The 21,022-nt window shown below is 37.4% G+C and overlaps 2 protein-coding genes across 4 annotated transcripts in view; one reads left to right on the top strand and one right to left on the bottom strand.

The window, feature by feature from the left end:
- Window positions 1–21,022, top strand: part of LOC121423485 (armadillo-like helical domain containing protein 1) — a 41,023-nt gene that overhangs the window by 5,435 nt on the left and 14,566 nt on the right. Inside the window, exons 3-8 of the mRNA XM_041618833.1 lie at window positions 304–372; window positions 1,244–1,410; window positions 15,123–15,319; window positions 16,733–16,817; window positions 19,156–19,275; window positions 20,657–20,729. Coding sequence (XP_041474767.1) covers window positions 304–372; window positions 1,244–1,410; window positions 15,123–15,319; window positions 16,733–16,817; window positions 19,156–19,275; window positions 20,657–20,729 — 711 coding nt within the window. The remainder of the gene's footprint in view (window positions 1–303; window positions 373–1,243; window positions 1,411–15,122; window positions 15,320–16,732; window positions 16,818–19,155; window positions 19,276–20,656; window positions 20,730–21,022) is intronic.
- Window positions 5,024–13,095, bottom strand: LOC121423486. 3 transcript variants are annotated; one of them, XR_005971294.1, is made up of 2 exons: window positions 11,645–13,095; window positions 5,024–5,376 (listed from the first exon to the last, which is right to left on the bottom strand). XR_005971294.1 is itself a non-coding variant. In XM_041618835.1 (2 exons), exon 2 carries the CDS (start codon window positions 11,069–11,071, stop codon window positions 10,121–10,123), a length of 951 nt encoding a protein of 316 aa, XP_041474769.1. In that variant the 5' UTR covers window positions 11,072–11,210; window positions 11,645–13,095; the 3' UTR covers window positions 9,733–10,120. The 3 variants fall into 3 exon arrangements, 1 of the variants encoding a protein (XP_041474769.1); XR_005971295.1 differs by lacking the exon at window positions 5,024–5,376 and adding an exon at window positions 7,027–7,472; XM_041618835.1 differs by lacking the exon at window positions 5,024–5,376 and adding an exon at window positions 9,733–11,210.

Consider the following 21,022-nt stretch of genomic DNA (forward strand, 5'->3'; position numbering starts at 1 on the left):
GTCGAAAACTTCCAGTTTCATTTATTGTTTCTAACCATAAATTCGAAATCAAATCTCTTCCTTACCTGTATGTCTCACACATTACTGTCATACATGTACCTACGAGTATATTTGAGAGACTCCTGTTACCCTGTGTCAAGTAGAAAAATAAAAGATCTCCTGTTTGTGATGCAAAGGCTCAATGCTTTCTTTCATTTTGAAATTCTGATAGATTGGACTTTTTCACTTTTAGTCTTCATCATTACATACCTTGCAATGAATCCAGTCAGAATGAAGTTTTCTCTTAACCAATATTTCAAACAGATATATGGTAGGCACATGTTTAAATCTTCAGCTTCAGGCCATGACTATCTTCCTGTCAGCATCTAGTGGGTAAGTATCTCTTTAATTGTTTGCCAAGCATTCATTAAACATTAAGCTTTTCTCCTTTTTATAAATATAATATTTGGTACCCCTTTTAATTTTTTCAAAATTTTCCTGTAATGGAGAAAAGTGACCTTGACGGAAAAACATTAATATTTGAGGCCTGCAGTATAATTTTCAAGTTTTATATTCTGTATGCAGGCACAACATACATCTGTTTCACTTTGAAATTTTGTTGGCTCACTTTTCCAGAATCTATGCAACGTAAAAACTGAGTACAATACGGGCAGTGACACTTCACTCATCGAAATTTCCTTTCATTAGGTATTCATACATATTATGAAAAGAATTTGTATGTGTTTTTATTATGGCTATAGATTTTAATACTGTGTCCTCTGTTATGATCTCTAGTCGGTACTTTCAGATCTGGTGTTTAATTTGGATTATTTGTCATGATTAAAGAGCTTTATGTTTTGTTCACCCCAAACCAGACCCCCCCCAAAAAAAAAAGGATTTTTTTTTTATGAGGGCTACTTTTTCACAACTTAGTGCCTAAATCTACAGTGTTGAAGATAAGCTTTAAGGCAATGAATCACGATTTTCTTGGGCTCTTTCGATTTTCTAGGGTTTTCAAACATTTCAGGGCCAGGCTAAATTGCTCCAAGCCCCAGTGTAACTTTAACCCTGCCACAAACTCTTATGTACAGTGTATATCAGTGTTTATCTGTTTTAGTCCTGTACATTCTGGGCCCTGTAACAAACAATCATAAAATTAAGCCCTTTTGTAAATCTATGGCAAACCATACACAAACAGGTACACTTAATACTTAAATATCAGTCATATCTCTTTATATGTTGAACCCCCTGCTCTCTCTCCTAGACACAAGTTTCTTGCAGAGTTCTTAGAGGTAGGTGGTGTGATGACAGTCCTTGAGATACTTGGTTTGAAACAAGCCAAGGAAGAAGACAAGACACAAGCTCTTCTCCTTCTCCAGTGCATCGCCAACTCAGGCAGGAAATACAAGGAACTCATCTGCGAGAGTTATGGTAAGTAATTGAGTATTTTAATCACAAAAGGACTGGGGAGTGGGGGGGGGGGTCACGGTTCACCCCCTAAGAAATTTGTTTTGTGATAAGTTTTAGTGCGAGTTTTCTATTTTGCAAAACTGTTTGTTAACGTGATTTTTGATTCGACACCTTTTTGGTGTTGATTGGGTGTGAGGCTACGGAGTTATTACATATTTTTTTCTCATCAGATCAAAGAAATTGTGATTATATTGATAGATGCTGCATAAGTATGAAATGCTAATGAAAACTAAATAATATATAGAAAATCCTAAGCATTAAAGTATAGTACATCCAAATAATCAATTTGGATTTTGGACCTAATAGGTGTAAATGAAATAGTACACAAATTTGATTATTCACATTTTTGTGTGGCATGATATATTGAAATATAAACAAAAACACAAGAAATGTACATTTAGGAAATTTGTGGAAAACCTGCATTTTTTTTATAATGAATCATGCATAATTGAAAAAAAGGAAAAAGGTCTAAATCGTTCTTCCAAGTGACGATATGGGTGCTCTTTGTTGAAATGATTAAAATAATCAGGTGCACAAAACAAAGACACAGGTATAGAGAAAGTGAATCAGTTGTATATCACTATCACATTATAATTATCTCCTTCATACCTCAGTTCAGTTTTTACTCCAAGTCTTGCAACTTTCTTTTATTCAGGCTCTATGTCTAAGAGCACCTGGATATGCTAGTTGTTAGAGCAAACCGAACATAGAACTTTGGAAATTTCTTTTTAATTATTGGTTATCAAAGATTGGTGAAATTCCCTTATGTTTTGAATACAATATATCAACAAAAGATATGCATTTTGTTTGTACCAAATCAAGTATAGCTACTTTCCATTATGATTTTTTTTTGTAGATGGTCTAATTTAAGATATGTTGGTATATTTGGAGTAAAAAACATTGAAAATGAAATTGTTCGGAATAAAAGCAATATAACTTTTAATTAACGTATGTTGGTATTTGAGAAATGGAAGCATGTAGGTATAATTAGGGTAAAAGATGTTAAAAGAAATCGTGAGTGGTTAGCACCAAATATTTTGAATAAATCTGTCTATTCTTCTCAGCTTTCATTTGATTCAGAATATGCTAAATTAAAAAAAAATGTTTTCCTGTTTTTTGTGAAATATGTTGTTTGAAGAAAATTATGTACTCGAATTAAAAAAAGTGAACAAATTTTAATTTCATTAAAAAGTGGAGGACAAATAACTCTAGATTCTTTACCTACAAGAAAGATATATTGTTTATTATGTTCAGAGGTATCAAAAGAATCAGGCATTGTATCTTTTTGGTCTAATCTTTTCTCATTACCAATTTCCTTTAATTGGAACCATGTATTTTATTTTAAGTTGCATTTAATTCTTGATAACAGAATTAGACAATTTAGTTTTAAATTTTTTGAACAAGATTTTACCGTCAAGAGAAAAATTATATAAAGTAGACAACCGAAGAATCAAAAGTATTTTATAATGTCTTTTTGTGGTCATCATTATAAAGGGGAAGTATTACTAATCAGATATATAACTTCACTTTTTAAAATAGTGATTAGAGTTTGCAGAAATCAGCTCTCAAAAATGACTTATTTTCATGGCATATTTCTGCCTTCGTCCGTCCTCTGGCGAGCTCCAGCTGAGTGACGTCACACCAAGAGCAGTGAGCAGCTGAGCTGACAGCAGCCCATTGAAGACGATCTTTCCAATCAGCGTTTCTTGCTCTTAGAATTGTTTATTCCTCACAAGATTGGTCTTATTACATAGATAAAAGTTTGAATTTTCTGAACAGTAAAATGAAATGCACATTTAACATATTTTGGTAATGTAGCGGCACAGCTTTGCAAGACGGCCGGTGGCCGCCCACCGTCTTGCGCTGCCCACGTACAAAAAAAGACGAGAGTCAAAGAATGACAAGTTCGATGAAGTTAAGTTGTGTATCAGGTTTTATTCTAAATCAAAGTCAAATTACATGCTGGATAATAATATATGTCGCATCTCTGGGCTGGACGACCGACGACAGACAAAAATTAAACCGACATGGCCTACGGCGGCAAAACAAATCGGGAACGAAAAACTGCCCCTTGTCAACTAAACACTCCCTTTTTATCCCCTTTTTGGTCAAACACCGCGTGGCGAAAAAAGCCTTTCCCCAAGTCGACCCTCTCACTTTTGGTGTAATGCGCGAAATTAATCCGCCTATAATGTAAGTGTATAAAACGGAACTTAATTATTGTGTACTCCGATTCCAAATTCAAGTTCTTCGGCTTTCCATTATTCTTCCAACTTACGTAACTTTCTTGACCACTCCCCAACTGCTCTCTCGGTGAATTAATCCTCTTTTGCGACTCTTGTCACTTCAGCCACTCCCACTCACAGCTCACTTCCACCAAGGAATTACCAGCACTCCTTGCTTCCACACCTGTTCACATTCTCTCTCTCTCTCTCTAATCACTGAAGAATGCAAGCGAGCCGAAGAACATGAATAAGCAAAGTAGTAAAATAACTGAAGTTCCAATGGACTTCTATTAGTCCTGAACGCCTAGCAACCCAGTCAGTTTGCCCTCTTTCACTTCCACATTCCAATCGCTAGCCTGGCCCAGAAAAACTAGCAAACGAAATCAACACCTTTAAGGAATGTAAACAATGGAAGAAGGCGAACGAACTTCTTTACCCAAACAAACAAATCTCTATTTTCCATCCCGCTATAACTCTCCCCTACTGAATCGATCTGTTCCATAAGATCGCAAAAAATGAGGAAAAAAAGATTTGTTGATACTGACGGTCGTCCATCCATGACACTTAACAATTTGTCATAAACAATATAAACATTTCAACATCGTTCTATATTTATGCCAAATACTGTTATTTCAAAATCTTCCCCTTTTTTGGTAAATAAATTGCATGTATATACATTGCACCTGTACCTTCTTCAATTAAGAATAGGATTTGGAGGGCTTCCATCAGGGGAATGTCAACGTATAGGCATTGGGAAGTGGATGACCCAGGCTTCCTGCTGCTTCATCGATGACATCACCCCTTCAAAGATGAACACTCCAGACCCCTGAAAAAATGAATTGAAAGGTTTAGTTACAAATTCAACCTCTAAACATCAATTAAACCTTCATTATACCTCTTATGCACAACTAGTTATGTCAAAAATACTACAGGTACATAAACATACATGTACAGTAGTAATAATAGCAATGATACATGTGAAAAGTAAAATTATCCATATCCGTATCCACCTTACAAAATTAAAAACAGCAGTAAATCTGGTCATCTTATATATAAAAAAACTATAAATAACCTTAGTTAACAAGTGCATGTTTCATGTCCAAAATGATACTAAAAAAAAATATTTTGCATCAGCGTACTTGTATAATGCCCTAGTAAAAATGTTTATTAATCAATTGAACATTAATCAATGAATGGGTTGTCATTGTAAACCATGAACAATCAACTTCAGGCATTATATATCAACCATGAACATGTATCATAAACAGTAAACAATAAATATTTTGATATTGGACAGCATGCATGCACATGTTAGATATGTGCATGCTCGCTCTGCTATGCTTACAAATAATGACGCTTATTCTGAAAGTTACTATTATTATGTGTTATACTTTCAGAATCATTACAGTGTTTGTTTTTTTTATGTACAATTCATCATTTGCTTCCAAAACAGATGACATAGTGCACCTGTAGGGTAAACCTCCACATTAAAAATATAACAATTGTTTAAAAAAATCCCTTTTTTCATTTGTTCAAATTTTACAAGTCCTTTTACATGGACAAAAAAAATAACCCAAACATTACTTGTTTTCTACCATTTACCAAGACTTTGGGATGATATCAAAACTACCATCAGAGGTGGATATCCCATGCCTCCTCCAGTTCCGTTTGACACCATCCTGCCGTCTGATATGTAGTTTTCCTATAAGGACAAATATAATTACATATTTACAGATTAATTAATATCACAAAATATATTAAATGATCCATGTCGGCAAACCAAACTGGGCCAGTCAATCAATAGAACCAAGCAATCATACATATAACCCATAATCACTGATGTACATCATTCATCCTACAATAATAAAAAAATAATTAAATCCAAAAAGGTGTCTAACAAAAACTTACTATTCTACTATTCTAGGTATAGCTCCTTCCCCCTCTGTCATGGGGTGCATCCGGCAGGGAACGGTGCTCCCAAACCCAGAACATATCCCTATGTATTTGTATTATGTAGCATTCTTTCAAAGTTGAGTACCCCTTCTCCAAAACTTCTCAATATTAGTTATTTACCACCTACTTCCAAATTCATGTTCCTTACCCCACTCCCTACTAATCGCTTCACAAAGCTATGTCCAAATAATAAAACTGTCATCGTCATAAATAATTGAAGGCGGAGTCCATCCCAGAGACCCAAGGTAAATTTTTAATTTTTTACTTATTACTTTATTTTTTCCAATACAGACTTAGGTAAGTTGTATGGATTAGAATGAATGCCTTTATTTTGTCTTTAAGATCTCATCTGGACGACACTTGTTCCGCCTCTGGTACGCCCCCATCCGTACTCTGGTTAGACCAGTACTCTCCCCTACTGTTTCTGTAGTTACTCTTTCTGGTACTAAAACAAATTCATCCTCAAAATCTTTTCTAGAATCCTTGTAGCTAGCAATGATTTTCCTTCTCTCATAACCCAAAATCTTCCATATTTTGGTCAACCACATCTGATTCAGAAGGTACTTTCCTTACTAGCCTTACTAGCCTACGATTCACTATCTTTGGATTACCTCCATTAAGGTCGGATACGATAAATATCCTCAGTAAGATTTATCCAATCAACATATAATTCATCAAAATAAACATTCTCCAACTTGTGTCTTTTACTAAAAGCACACTTCTTTAAGTAAACAAGAGATCCTATGCCCAGGGGAGGGGGACTTGCAGAGATATTTGCATCAGCTCGGGCCTTATTCCGGGCTGCTACCTTGTCAGTCCTTTCTCTGACAACCTTTTGAGCCCTCTCAACCAACTCGGCTTGTTCTTTAACAAAGTCTTGTTCCCATTCTACATCAGACACACCCAACAAATGATCTAAAGGAATACGCTCATTCCTACCAAACATAAGAGCAAAAGGGCTGACCCTCGTAGTTTCGTGGGGAAGATATTGTACATGTAGACAAGATGGGGCAATAATTCAGGCCATCTACGTCTATCACGCTGATCCAGCGATTTGATTAGGCCAAATAAAGTCCTATTGAATCTTTCAGCCTGAGCATTACCCTCAGGATGATATGGTGTTGTACGAGTCTTACGTATACCATAAAGCCTACATAATTCTTTTATCACCTGACCCTCAAAATTACGTCCCTGATCACTATGAATTCTATTTGGAATTCCATAGTTTGTGAACTAGTGCTCTTGTAGAGCTTTAACTTCTGTTGAGGCGTGTTGATTTCTACAAGGGATTGCCTGAGCTAATTTTGTATATACATCTGTAATAACAAGTACATCCTCAAATCCTCCCTTACCAGGATCTAACTTAGCAAAATCAACATGATCAATAGCAATAATTTCCAATGGACTAAATGCCATTAGATGTCTCATTGGGGTTCTTACCCGAGGCTGCATCTCCTTTGCCTTAGCACATTTAATACATCTTTTAACATAAAATTCTATATCACGAGCCATGCCAGGCCAATAAACTCTTGACCTATAGCCAATTGTTCAGTTTTATTTCTACCTCGATGTCCCCATTCATCATGACATCCAACTAAAATACTCTTACGCAAACACTGTGGGAGTAAAATTTGAAATATATTACCAAATAAAGGATCAAGAACCTTCCTTCCTAATATTCCATCTTTAACAGTAAAATTAGACCATTGATATAACCATTGTTTCAAACTTATCTGGTTCTGAAAAACGTGCGGGAAATTCAACCCCCGGTTTCATCTACCGGTTTCCAGTTTGCGCACCCGCGCTCCACCGTTCCCACACAAATCTCAGTTCTGGGTCCATTTTCTGCATTTGAATGAGTTGTTCAGGCGAAAAGGAAGGAAACAAATTAGAAAAAGTGGGACCTAACAAATTTTCTTGGTCAGAAACACCAGACTTCGATTGGATTTCATCGGATGCAGCAGGATAAGGTTTACATAAGTGAACCTTAACAGGCGTAGACTGAGTACATGAACTAATTATCTCTTCCGTGTTCTTCTTTTGTTCTGATTTATTAGACTTAGTTGGTTTTGGATATCGACTTAAGGCATCTGCACAATGATTGTGAGAGCCGGACTTAAAGCGGACATCAAAATTGAAAGGTGCTAATTGAGCTACCCAGCGCATTTCTGTTGCGCCTAACTTAGCTGTCTTAATATGGGACAAAGGATTATTGTCTGTATAAATAATAAAAGATGAACCTAACAGGTAGTCCCTAAACTTATCTACAACAGCCCATTTTAGAGCTAACAGTTCCAATTTAAATGAACTATAATCTGGGTAATGTCCTTCAGCACCCCTTAATTGTCTGCTTGCATAAGCTATTGGGTGGGTCTTCCCATCCACGCCAACTTGCATTAAGCATGCGCCCAATCCTTTTAGAGACGCGTCCACCTCGAGCACAAAAGGTTGGGAAAAATCAGGATAAGACAAAATAGGAGCTTGAGTAAGTGCAGATTTTAACAACCGAAAAGCTTTATCTGCTTCTTCTGTCCAAATAAAATTTATGCATTTTTGTTTCTTCCCCTTAACTAGGGGTGGAATTAACTTAAATAATGGAGCTGCAATCTTAGCAAAGTTTTTAACAAACCTACGATAGTATCCGGCTAAGCCTAAAAAGGATCGTAACTCATCATCCGTCGTTGGAATGGGCCAATCTCTAACCTTTGAGACTTTCTCTTCATCTACGGAAACTCCTTGAGAACTAACGATATGTCCTAAATAATTAACTTGAGACTGAAAAAGGGTACACTTTTTCCCTTTAATTTTCAATCCAAAAGAATGGAGTCTCATGAAAACCTTTTCCAGGCGTTCTAGATGTTCCTGAAAACTAGACGAAAAAACCAAAATATCGTCTAGATAAATGAGTAATTCTGACAAATTCATATCTCCTAAACAATTTTCCATGACCCTTTGAAATGTAGCAGGCGCATTGCTTAAACCAAACGGCATGCGCTTAAACTCAAATAAACCAAACGGGATTCTAAAAGCAGTCTTATGCTTAAAGGCCTCATCCATCACAACTTGATAATACCCATGGGCCAAATCTAAAGAACTAAAATACTTGGCACCCTGCAGAGATTCTAAAGATTCTTCGATTCTAGGTAATGGGAATGAATCTCGTATTGTTTTAGAATTCAGCTTGCGGTAATCTATACACATTCGTAATGAACCATCTTTCTTTTTAACCAACACTATTGGACTAGCATAGGGGCTAATACTAGGTTCGATAATGCCTTGATCTAGCATCTTCTGAACCAATTCTTTAACTTCTTTAACATAATTAGGAGGGATTCTTCTATAAGGTAAGTTAATTGGCACCTCATCATCTGTATATACTTTATGAGGAATCTTGTCACAAAATCCAACATCAAATTCTCCCTTAGAGAATACAAAATCATATTTTTGGATTAATCTAACTAGTTGTTCTGCCTCTTCTTTTGTGAACAGAGACAATTGTAAGTCTAGACCGAGGGGTAATTCATAAGTATCGCCATTACTGAAGACAAAATTTTCACCCTTAGTCTTAACAACTCCTTCACTCTGTTTATCATTTAGATGGGATTGTGGCTCTTCCGGAGAAAGATCAGTCATTACCGAAAATGTTTGAATATTAATTCCCTGTGTAGTTTCTTCTACATGAACACTAGAAGAGGGACTTACTTGACGCAATTTCGCTATTGTAGTAAAAGGTGGTATCCAAACAGGATTAGGTCCTAAATTAGCGACAAAAACAAATAAAGTATTTTTTTGTACAATAGTACACCCCGGAATAACGTGGATTGTTTCTAACACCTCATCGTCTATATCTAACTCCTCTATTAGTACTAATTTCCCTTCATATTGTTCAAGAGGTTTCCTTATCTTAATTGGAACCTTTGAAACCGAATTAGGTGGTAATCTTGTGCCTAATCTACCAATTCTTAAATTGAAAGGACGATTAGTGGTCTGCTTTGCTTTAGATGGAGAATGTGATTGTTTCAAACATTTAAAAGCAAGGAGCCACGCGTTTGCATCTTTATCCCCATTATTGATAGGAGTGTCTATAAATTTGTTTAAGATATTAGCACCAATAATTACCGGTGTGGTTGCCATTCCCTGTTTGAAGTCTTGTTTGACGATAAGAAAATGTCCTATTTTAGAAACTTCAAAAACTTGCATAGGAATTTGTACATAGCCAACAATTGGAAGTTCAGTTCCGTTTATGCCTACAATTTGAACATGATTATCTAATGGGGTAGCCCGGATCTTGTGAGCAAGAAATTCATTAAAATATACTTCACTAATTAATGAAGTCTCTGCACCGGTGTCTAAAAGACACAAGGTTGGAGTTTCAAATAAATTAATTGATACCTTTGGACTCTTACTAACTAATTTTCCCCAAATATCCACGCCCTGAGTGTCAATTAAAGCCGAGGCCTTAGCCTGGATACTCTCATCCTCCCTCACCTGGCCTACAACAGTGGGGGAGGTAGCCCGTTTCCCGGTCTTTGCCCCCCATTCACAGAAAGCTGTCTATAAGCTGGACAATCTATAGAAATGTGTCCTGCCTCCCTACACTTGTAACAAATTACAGATGGACATGTTCGTTTTGAATGACCGGGTTCTCTACAATTTCCACAAACAACCGTTTTTTTAGTTTGAACTAATATATCTAAAGTATTCTGAATTTTATCAAGCGTAGCGAGCAGCACAGAATCAGTGGCAGGCCTATCGTGAGAACACTTACCCGATGTCCGGGTCGGTGCCTCTGATACTTGGCAAACCTCTAATTCCCGGACTGCCCGTCTGGAGCTCAAGGAATCCAATTCCCCTAATAACTGACGAGCCTCTTCCCTCATCTCTTCGAATGTATTTACTGTACGAGAGAGATGTAAGCGTTTAAGTTCTAACCTAACCGACATGCTCCGCGCGCCAGCTACGAACTGTGAAATGAGAGCTTCTTCTCTAAGTCCCCGCAAAGATGACGTTTGAGTTGCATTTCCTAACCTTATTGCTTTATCATAGAGGAAAATAAGATCCCTACTAAATTCCATTAGCGACTCGCCCTCCCGCTGGATTCGATCATAAAAGGCTTGCTGCAAAGATTGCACAGTTTGTTTCTTCCCAAAGTGTTTTTGAAGTAGTTCAATAATACTTTTAGTATCCAATGTCCCCGAAAAACAACTAACTTCTTTACGTGCTGCACCTTCCAAATTTGCTCTGATTATGCCGCACTTTTGAGTTTCAGAGATTTGATATTGTTCACAATAAAGATCTACCTCTTCTAACCATTCGGTAAGGGAAATGCCACCTTGTCCAGAAAATCTCTCAAGTCTGGTACTTCTACCACTAGGGGTAAACCTACACCCTTGTAATGCTCCGGTTAAACCGGTTACTAAATCTTCCACTAACTTTTCAGCCATAATTTTACTATGTATATGTGAATACTACTGAAAGGAGATGCAACCTCAACTACGATAAACCTTCAGTTATAACACTTATTAAATAGTCTACTATCTAACTCTGGGAGAGAAAGGTAACCAATCGAACCAGACGCAGAACCTAGGAAAAAAGACATTTAGTTAAAATTGTGACATGTGTAAGTCCAGACCACAATAAACATTGGGGGTCTGATATAAAGGTAAGCACAAAAGACTGCAAATTCTATATAGATTTTCTGAAGATGTATTTTCATGTGTTGCCAAAGAACACTAACAGAATTTAGATTTTTACTATTATTATTCTATCTAGTGGTGTATTTGCAGAATTTATTTGTGCTATCTCCTTCAGATCCCAATGCACACTAATGCAAAACAGACTTAATAACAAACTGCATAGCTACACACATATCTTAACACATCGTCATGTTGAGAAGATAACGAGTTCATATCTTTTCAGATACATTTCAAGCATATCTTATAGTTTGTAATATGAGAGTCTACATTAAATGTGAATGACTGTTCTGGAAAAATCTTAACAAGGGCTTCATTACATACCAGCGACTCCTGCTGCTTCACTCGCCAAGGCTATCGGCTTCCAAACGACAGTGCCAGCTTCCACCGTCGAAGATATCGAAGACAGGGTCTACCACACCACGTCGATGACGAAGATGAAGGGCCGTGTCGAAGCGTTGGTTGGAAGAACGATGTCTCGGAGCTCCTCGATAGCGTCCAACTCCCCGAGCCGGACTAGCGCCTGCGGCCTTCAGTACCTAACCTCAATCCATCCTCATGAGACGACCAAAGGAAAAGCAATCGCCCTGCTGAGTTCCTTTACAGCCCCTTCCAAGACGATTCTCGCGCAGTTAAACGACTCCTCTCACCGCAGTGTAATGTGAAATCACCAGACTTCGTCGGTACCAACTAATCCGGAGGGTTTTAGTGGAAACCAGCTATGCTACCCCGTCAGGTCTATTTGCAGTGGTTTTCACAGGTCCCTCGACTCCTCGCTACAATGCAGCCAGGCGTGAGTCCCAGGACGAAGGGTTCTTTCTCCTGAGCTCAACGGCACATGTAAGGTCCCAACGTCGAAAACCCGGGCGATGTGGGGGCTCAATCCAACCCCTGCAGCTGAATTTCTCTCTCCAACGTTAAAGTTAAAATAATATCAATTCACATCCTCGAACAAAAAATAAGCCGGAACCGGTGACATGAAGTGAAGCTCTCCTTGTTGAATTTATATCAATGTCCGATAAACATTGTGTTTATGCGTAAAACCAGACTGAAGGACTAAAACGTTCCCCGAACATGCTGAAGATGACGGTCGACCGACCCCATCCGTACTACCAATTTTGTAGCGGCACAGCTTTGCAAGACGGCCGGTGGCCGCCCACCGTCTTGCGCTGCCCACGTACAAAAAAAGACGGGAGTCAAAGAATGACAAGTTCGATGAAGTTAAGTTGTGTATCAGGTTTTATTCTAAATCAAAGTCAAATTACATGCTGGATAATAATATATGTCGCATCTCTGGGCTGGACGACCGACGACAGACAAAAATTAAACCGACATGGCCTACGGCGGCAAAACAAATCGGGAACGAAAAACTGCCCCTTGTCAACTAAACACTCCCTTTTTATCCCCTTTTTGGTCAAACACCGCGTGGCGAAAAAAGGCTTTCCCCAAGTCGATCCTCTCACTTTGTGTAATGCGCGAAATTAATCCGCCTATGATGTAAGTGTATAAAACGGAACTTAATTATTGTGTACTCCGATTCCAAATTCAAGTTCTTCGGCTTTCCATTATTCTTCCAACTTACGTAACTCTCTTGACCACTCCCCAACTGCTCTCTCGGTGAATTAATCCTCTTTTGCGACTCTTGTCACTTCAGCCACTCCCACTCACAGCTCACTTCCACCAAGGAATTACCAACACTCCTTGCTTCCACACCTGTTCACATTCTCTCTCTCTCTCTCTAATCACTGAAGAATGCAAGCGAGCCGAAGAACATGAATAAGCAAAGTAGTAAAATAACTGAAGTTCCAATGGACTTCTATTAGCCCTGAACGCCTAGCAACCCAGTCAGTTTGCCCTCTTTCACTTCCACATTCCAATCGCTAGCCTGGCCCAGAAAAACTAGCAAACGAAATCAACACCTTTAAGGAATGTAAACAATGGAAGAAGGCGAACGAACTTCTTTACCCAAACAAACAAATCTCTATTTTCCATCCCGCTATAGTAACCGATATTTAGCTTAGAAAAAATTATTTGTTTTCAAGAAATATACGTGAATAAACAAAGCATATTTTCACTTAGAAATCATGCTTGCACCACATTGATATTATTATCAATATAAAACATAGACATTCGTCTTCACGACTGAATAAAAATTATGAAATTTAATTACGTAGCAAGTTCAGGAACCACAAAAATCACGGCAATATCCATCGCGAAATGATTGGAATTGCAGTTGGATTGCCGAAGCATTGCGAGGCAACAGCAGCGAACGCACTTTGTATATATATATCATTATGAACCCGGGAACGAAAAAGATACTCTCTGTGGACAAATCTGTACGCACGTAGTTTTTTTGTGAGTGCGGGGATCCTGGTTCGAAACTCTTTGATTTTTTTTTGGTTCGGGATTTTTTTTTTTCAATTATATTCCTTCCCCGTTCCTACCAGCTCTTTTTTCTCTTTTTATTTTCATGTGAGATTCTGTTCAGTCCTGTATTTATTAAATCTTACTTAATTGCTGCTTTTTATTTTCAAGTTAGATTCTCTAGGGCCAGGCCTACTTTGGGCAGCGACTCCCTCACGGTAGTCACTTAAGAACCAAGTCTGAAAGGACACTCGTAAAATTACGTCACTCTCGCCGATGAATATTCATTAGATCGTGGTCGTGCGTGTTCAATACAAACTCTCTGCATGCATGCACTCAGTGTGTATTGAACACGCGCGACCACGATCTAATGAATATTCATCCGCGAGAGTGACGTAATTTTACGAGTATCCTTTCAAACTTGGTTCTTAAGTGACTACCGGTACCCTGATCACTCACTGACTTGAGTGGAGCAACACAATGATGAATGCAGTAGACAAAATCGGTCTTTACAGTCCACAATTCAATAAAAACGGGCAAAGGAACACAGTTCTGATTCACGTTTGGTCTGAAGTAACGTTGTCGAAAACAGAAATTGAATGTCACATAACATGAAGAAAACGGTAAATTCGGAAGATATTGAACAGGTCAGTAAGGTGTTTCAGCGCATGATGCACAGAGAGCTGATGAGCTCGTCGATTGTGTGACGTCATTATTCTCGACCGTTTTCGGCTGCGTGATTGTCGGTCTGGGGGGCTGAGAAGGGTGTCTAATAATTTAATTTCTTGCATTTCCACGACATCTATAAGACTTTTTAGTGATATATTTGTGTATAAAAAGACAATACCTTTCCATCCATATATAATTTGTCTATAATCATCACTTTCGTGAATTTTCTTCGTGTGTATCCTTTAAGTGGCATGTAGTAGAATATAACACGTGGAGAAGTTGATACCACTTTCCATTTTATACTGTATGGTATTAAAATATGTTTTTTTTTTATTTAGAATTATAGAAAGGTTGGTATTTTATACTTTCAAGATTACTATTTCTATAGATGAAAAAACAATTATAGGCTATGATCTACAAAATTCAAGCAATGTTATGTGTAATCTATTTTGTGTTATTGCTCAATTTTTTATTTATCGAAATTACATAAAAAGCATATTAAAAAAAAAAGGGAATTCTTTATGAATTGCTATGAATATATATTTAGAAATTTTATGTAAACAAAAAAGCAAGTTTGAAATTCTGAAAGAATGTGATATTCAAAAAATTATTGCATTATTGAATTGATTTTTTTTGTTTTTAATTGTTGAATATATATGTCCATGTTATTGTGAATAAATACCTCGATTAAGAGGATAAAAGAAAGAAAATGCTTGCACCTGTATTCACATCACTACATGATATTTCATCCTCATTTCATTTTCTCCAGGTATTCGAGCTGTTGCTGAATGCCTGGCTAGGTCCAAGTCAGAAGAGACCCAAGAATGCGCTCGTAGTCTTCTGCAGAACCTGGCCCAAGGGAATCCTAAGTTCCAGTCCCAGGTCTATAAAGGCCTGATAGCCCTCTTGCCGTGCAGCTCACCTAAGGCTCAGCAGATGGCTGCACAGACTCTTAGGATAGTACAGGTATAGAACATAATTTATTCAAGAACTTCATGTATATGAAGTATGAAAATTACCCTATGGATGTTTCATGATGCTGTTTGTAAGTTAAGAGCGACTTGAAAGAAAACCAAAATTTAAGATGAGAAGCAATCTTATTGGACAGAGTAAAATGAGAGAAACAACTTAAAACAAGTTTCATTAAAATTGGTTGTGAAATATGCAAGTTATGGATGTTTAAAAAGTCTTGTCATACTTTCTATGGGTATCCTCAAATTGGCAGACATGAGCACTTCAAAATGGCTGATTTTGTGGACAACTCTCCATCGGTTTTGTAAAATAATTTTTCAGGTTTTTTCCCTATTATCTTTAAAATTGCATATTGCCACATTCTGAGCATAACATATGTCATGGGAAAATATACTTCACACCACATTTGTTAAGGTCAGGAGGAAATGATGTGAAATATGTAAAATAAGGGGGAAATCTGAAAATTTGTGTACAAAACAAATGGAGGGTTGCTTCTCTTTGTGGGTTTTGGTTTCCTTTAAGAATGTGATCCTTTCTTATGGTAATTGGTTTATTCACTGGCAATGGTTATGCGCGTGAGAAAGATTCACCAGTCCTTCTTAAAGTTGCTCCTAACTTACACTTACTTCATGAGACGGCCCCCTGAGACCAAAAGATTAGCAAAGTTTGTGTGCTACACTAGGTCATATTAAAGCAATCTATGTTTATTTTCTTATTACCCTCACACTACAGCATCCAGATCATGTTCAGAAGGGTTGCTGCGAAGCTTTTGCTAGTCAATGTACAATGCCTTTATTGGTTGATCTGGGGCCCGTCTTACAAGGAGTTGCGATTGATCCGATCTATCGCAACTAAGGACGACCAGCAAGGTCAACATCTATTATGCATGTTTGTTCAAAGTACATTCTAGCTATGATGTATATTCCTGCATTCATCGTTTTCTTGAAAAATCCCTGTGCCCCTCTTTGTTACAAAGGACATTGTGCATATTTCCTAAAGAAAAAGTATGACACTGATGGATTTCCATAGAGTTACGATTGTAACTCTTTGAAAGGCAGGGCCCTGAAGTCATTATTTTAGATTGGAGTATAAAATGAAGTGAAAATGTGTTGCCATCTTGTAGATTTGAATATAAAAAAAAACATTCCTGGTGGGTGTTTCATAAAGCTGTTTAAAAGTACACATGACTTTATGCTTGGTTTTATGCACAACTGGTACATGTTCTTAGGTGGGAAGTCAGCTGCCTTGTGATATATCATTTAGCACAAGAAAGGGTCACCAGTCATGCGTAAAAAGGTCATCTGTAAGTAACATCTTCAATGAGACACCTGCCAGTTCTTAGTTTTTATATAAAAAATGACATTCTAACGATTGTGGTTGGAAATGAAATTTGAATTGATTTTCCAGAAAATCGTTGGTCATGCCAATCCTAATATTGTGGAACCCACTGTAGCACTTTTGAGGTCCTATCATCTAGAAGTACAATTTGAAGGTAAGTGATTGACTTTATTTCATCTCATTATTCTGTAGGTTCCAGGACTTCTACTCTTGATATTTCTGTTCTACAAACTAGACGGTCATGGGGAGATCGCGCAGTTGCATCAACTGCTCCCCATCTATTGAACAATCTTCCAACTAAACTAACTGCCCTTTCACACAGTTAAAAATTGAAATTAGAGTGATGATTCTAGTGAAAATTAAGGCTAATGACGAATATTTAAAGGCTTCATAAAAGGCTGTAGATCAGTAGAACATTTCAAGACCTGTATTGTATTGTAGTTGTCAAGTGTATGTAATACTAATATAATTGTAAGCGCCTTGAGCACCCTTAATAGGGTGGCTATGTTTTTGCACGAAAAAATCTTAATGTTCTATATTCTGAAGGTCAATATGTTCCTCAGTCCGAAGGTTTGTTATAATCCCGAACATGAAATAAAGTTTGATATTTGAAAGGTCACTAAATCCAAAATAAAACAAGGTCTGTTATTTTGAATAGACTGAAAATAAAGTTGGGTCTGTAGTCCATTACTCATTTTTGTACTATCAAACATTATTTCATATTTGGACTTTCACCTGGTGTAATGATGAAGTGAAGAGACAATTATCTCTTACCTCAGAACCAGTTTGAGCCCACTTGGACTCTCAGTTTGGTCTAATTTCCGTTTGGACCAACCATTAGTTGGTCTAACACTCAATTGGTCTAACACTCTTGGTCTAAGTCTCATTTAGTCCAATGCTCAGATAATCTAATTTCCTCTTCATCTACTATTTATATTTTTTGCACTTAGTCATAAAAAATTTGAATTTGGTTCATAAAACAGATCATCTAATAAGATAGATTTAGTGGTGTTAGATCAAGCGGATATTAGATGAAAAAAACAGAGCCTAATTGGAAGATAGACAAAGTAGCCAATTGCCTTAATAAAAATTAGACCAAATGGTTAGTAGACAATCTAGGATTAGACCATATGGGATAAGACCAGGCAAAAATCAGACAAAGTGGGTGTAGTGCTCACTAGATCCAGGAACGAAGTAAAGATCATGGCCCAGATGCATAAAAAGTAGCAATTGCTTATGCTAGGCTTTTGTTTGGCTAATGCTTGATTCCGTATGCAGTCCTGCCAACCATTGCGTTTTAGGCGTATTAAGTACGTTTTTGCAACCAAAAACGGCAGTACGTTTTTTCTTTAAAAAATTTTTTTTGTAAAAAAAAAAAATATTTTTTTTACAAAATTGTAATTTATTAAGAAAAATCATTTCTATATGTCTGTATTTCATACAACCTACACAAATATGGTTATTAGATCAATGTAATTTCAGGTAATTTGTTTTTTTTTCAATCATTTTGTTAAAACCAGGTGAGATATACACATGTTTCAATGTGTTTTTTTTCATCTGCAAGAGCAGTGTGCATTTCAGCTTGCATGCAGCTTGAGTGCCGCGATGAGCGAGTGCGTCAAGCATTATATTTTTTTGGGAAAAATAGTTTTTTCATTCCCAGAGGTTGGCAGGTCTGCGTATGCATAAAAATAGCGAGCAAATGCTTTTTCTAGTAAGTTTAAGCAATTGCTAACTGACTGCTAGTATTTCCTTGATGATTAAGCTATTGCTATAAAGTGTATGCATAAAGCGAACATTTAGCTTGTGCGTCTAAGCACTTGGATAGGTTTTTTCAAGCTCTGTCAGAGCATCTTGAGCGTTTACTTGATCCAAGGCGTTTGTGTTTTAGTCATGTTTTTGCACCAGAGAGAAAATCCCAAGGTGTACCGTAGCCTACATGTACATGTTTTATTTTTGATAAGTGCAAACAAATGCCAAATATATAAATTTATCAAAAAGAAACATTTTAGTTTGACACCATGTCTGAGGAAAAGATGTTATAGGAAAGAAGCGATAATTTGCACTGCCACACCTTTGCGTTTGAGTCCTGCCTTTTCTGTGAGTTGTGTTCGCACCAACGTGATGTCACTATTGTTGAAACCACTAGCAATTGCTTTCTGAAGGCAAGGAAAGGGTTCTAGGACTAGCAAAGTGTTATGCATGTAGAATAAAGCAATTGCAGAATCAGGATATTTTGCTTGGCTGGCTATTGCTTGTGATAGAAGCATCCAGCAATTGCTACTTACTATGCATCTGACCCAATGCCATGATGAACTTCATTACTAGTCTTTTGTAATACAAGAGAAATTCAATGTAATGGCCTTAAGACTATAAAATCTTGAAACTCCATCCCTGTCTAGGTCAAATGCCTGTTTTATCATTTTGATATCTAACCCACCCCTCCCCCTCCTTATCTGCCTCACAACACACACACCCACCCACCCACACAGGTACTGAGTTGATCAAAGACTTGATGAATTATGAGATCCAGGACCAGCTATTAACCAACCTTGTATCAGCGCTCGTCCCATCCAGAGAAGAGATCCTCCAAAGACCAGAAATTCTCGATGGTAAGAGTCAATATTCCATTTATCAGCTTCTATTCTTTTGAGAATACTGGTACAAAACCATGGATTATGCATATTTCTTGCATTATTGAACTTTATTTAAGCATGAATTTAGTGCCCCTTGCCAAAAGCATGCATTTGTTGTATCCCCGGAACAGAGATCGGAGGAAATTTGGCCTCGTCGCGCCGCCGCGTCCGCCGCAGAGATTTCCTTGTGAGCGCTCTATCAGCTGCATTTCTTCTCCAATCGTCTTCAAATTTGACCTGAAGGTTGAGTATGGTATAGCGAAGAAGCACATCGATTTCGGTGTAGGCGGAGGTCACGTGGTAAGGTCAAAGGTCATTTTCAGGTCGACAAAGTTTACATGCAAGACTCTCTTATGACACCTAACTCTGCAACCGTAAGTCACTTTTCAACCAAACTTGGATGATAGATGGACTTGGGGAACCTGCATGTTATCCTGCAGTCAGAGGTCACATGGTAAGGTCAAAGGTCATTTTCAGGTCAACGTTAAAGTTTACATGCAAGACTCTTATTACACCTAACTCTGCAACCGTAAGTCACTTTTCAACCAAACTTGGATGGTAGATAGATTTGGGGTACCTGCATGTTACGCTGCAGTCGGAGGTCATATGGTAAGGGCAAAGATCATTTTCAGGTCAATCTTGAAGTTAACATGCAAGACTCTATTTCTCCGCATCCATAAGTCACTTTTCAACCACACTTGGATGGTAGATGGACTTGGGGGACCTGCATGCTAGGGTCATTGTCGCCATGATAATTGTATTTTTTTGTCAAATTTCTGTGTGAGCTCTATATATCGCAATGACATATGACGCGGTGGGTCGGGGGATACATGTGCTCGGCTGCGCGACCCACCGAGCATCTCTAGCTGGACTTTTTTTAGTGTACTCAATGAAAAATCATTGTTGCACTCATAAAACCTGCATTGTCTAATGTTTTGTACCATTGTATAATAGAAAGCTCTCGACAATATGGGACATACTATTTTCTGCACAGAGGACTGATTTAGAATGCTGTTGCACCAACAAGCATTGATATAATGCAACAGCTTATGGGCATGTCATGGTCAAGTGGTTCTGACTCTCGTCTTTCAAACAGACAGAGGGTTGTGGGTTCAAATCCTAGCCATGGCATGTTTTCCTTGCATGCACTGAGCTCTTTATAAATCCAGCTATTATGATTAGTATTAATTCACTATCGTGATGCTTTGTATTCTTAACACAATTATTTGACTGTATCTGTTTGCATTATGTATTCCTGCTGATTAGAGAAGTTTGACCATCAAAGTATTAAAGTGCATGCATTCAATATGCATGATAATGAAAATTTTTATTGATTCACTTTGATTTAATTTATAAGATCCAAGTGCTCCAGACCTAAAGCGCCCTCTAGCTGTATTTGTACAACAGGCATCAGCATCCAAAGTTATAGGGTGAGTAGATAAGTACAGATGATCTAATGATAAAAATTCCTTTCAATCATTTGAAATTTTAGTTCATCAGACAAAACCAAAGAAATCAGGGATATTTTTTATACTTTTATTTTATTAGTCCTGTCAGGGTAAAGTCAGGGAATTTTGATTTGCCCCAAAAATCGAAAATAGACAGACTATGTTGGGAAATATAAAGCTCCCTAATTACTAGAAATAACCCATCACAGGGGATGTCATTTTTCGGAAAAGTCTGAATTCAGACCTATTCAATATATTTTCTGCCATAGAAAACA

The sequence above is a fragment of the Lytechinus variegatus genome, chromosome 11, assembly GCF_018143015.1.
Source record: "Lytechinus variegatus isolate NC3 chromosome 11, Lvar_3.0, whole genome shotgun sequence".
In the NCBI taxonomy this organism is placed as follows: Eukaryota; Metazoa; Echinodermata; class Echinoidea; order Temnopleuroida; family Toxopneustidae; genus Lytechinus; species Lytechinus variegatus.

What these genes read in the sequence shown, in the direction of transcription:
- LOC121423486 (XM_041618835.1), bottom strand. Translation starts at nt 11,071, where the DNA reads ATGGCTGAAAAGTTAGTGGAAGATTTAGTAACCGGTTTAACCGGAGCA.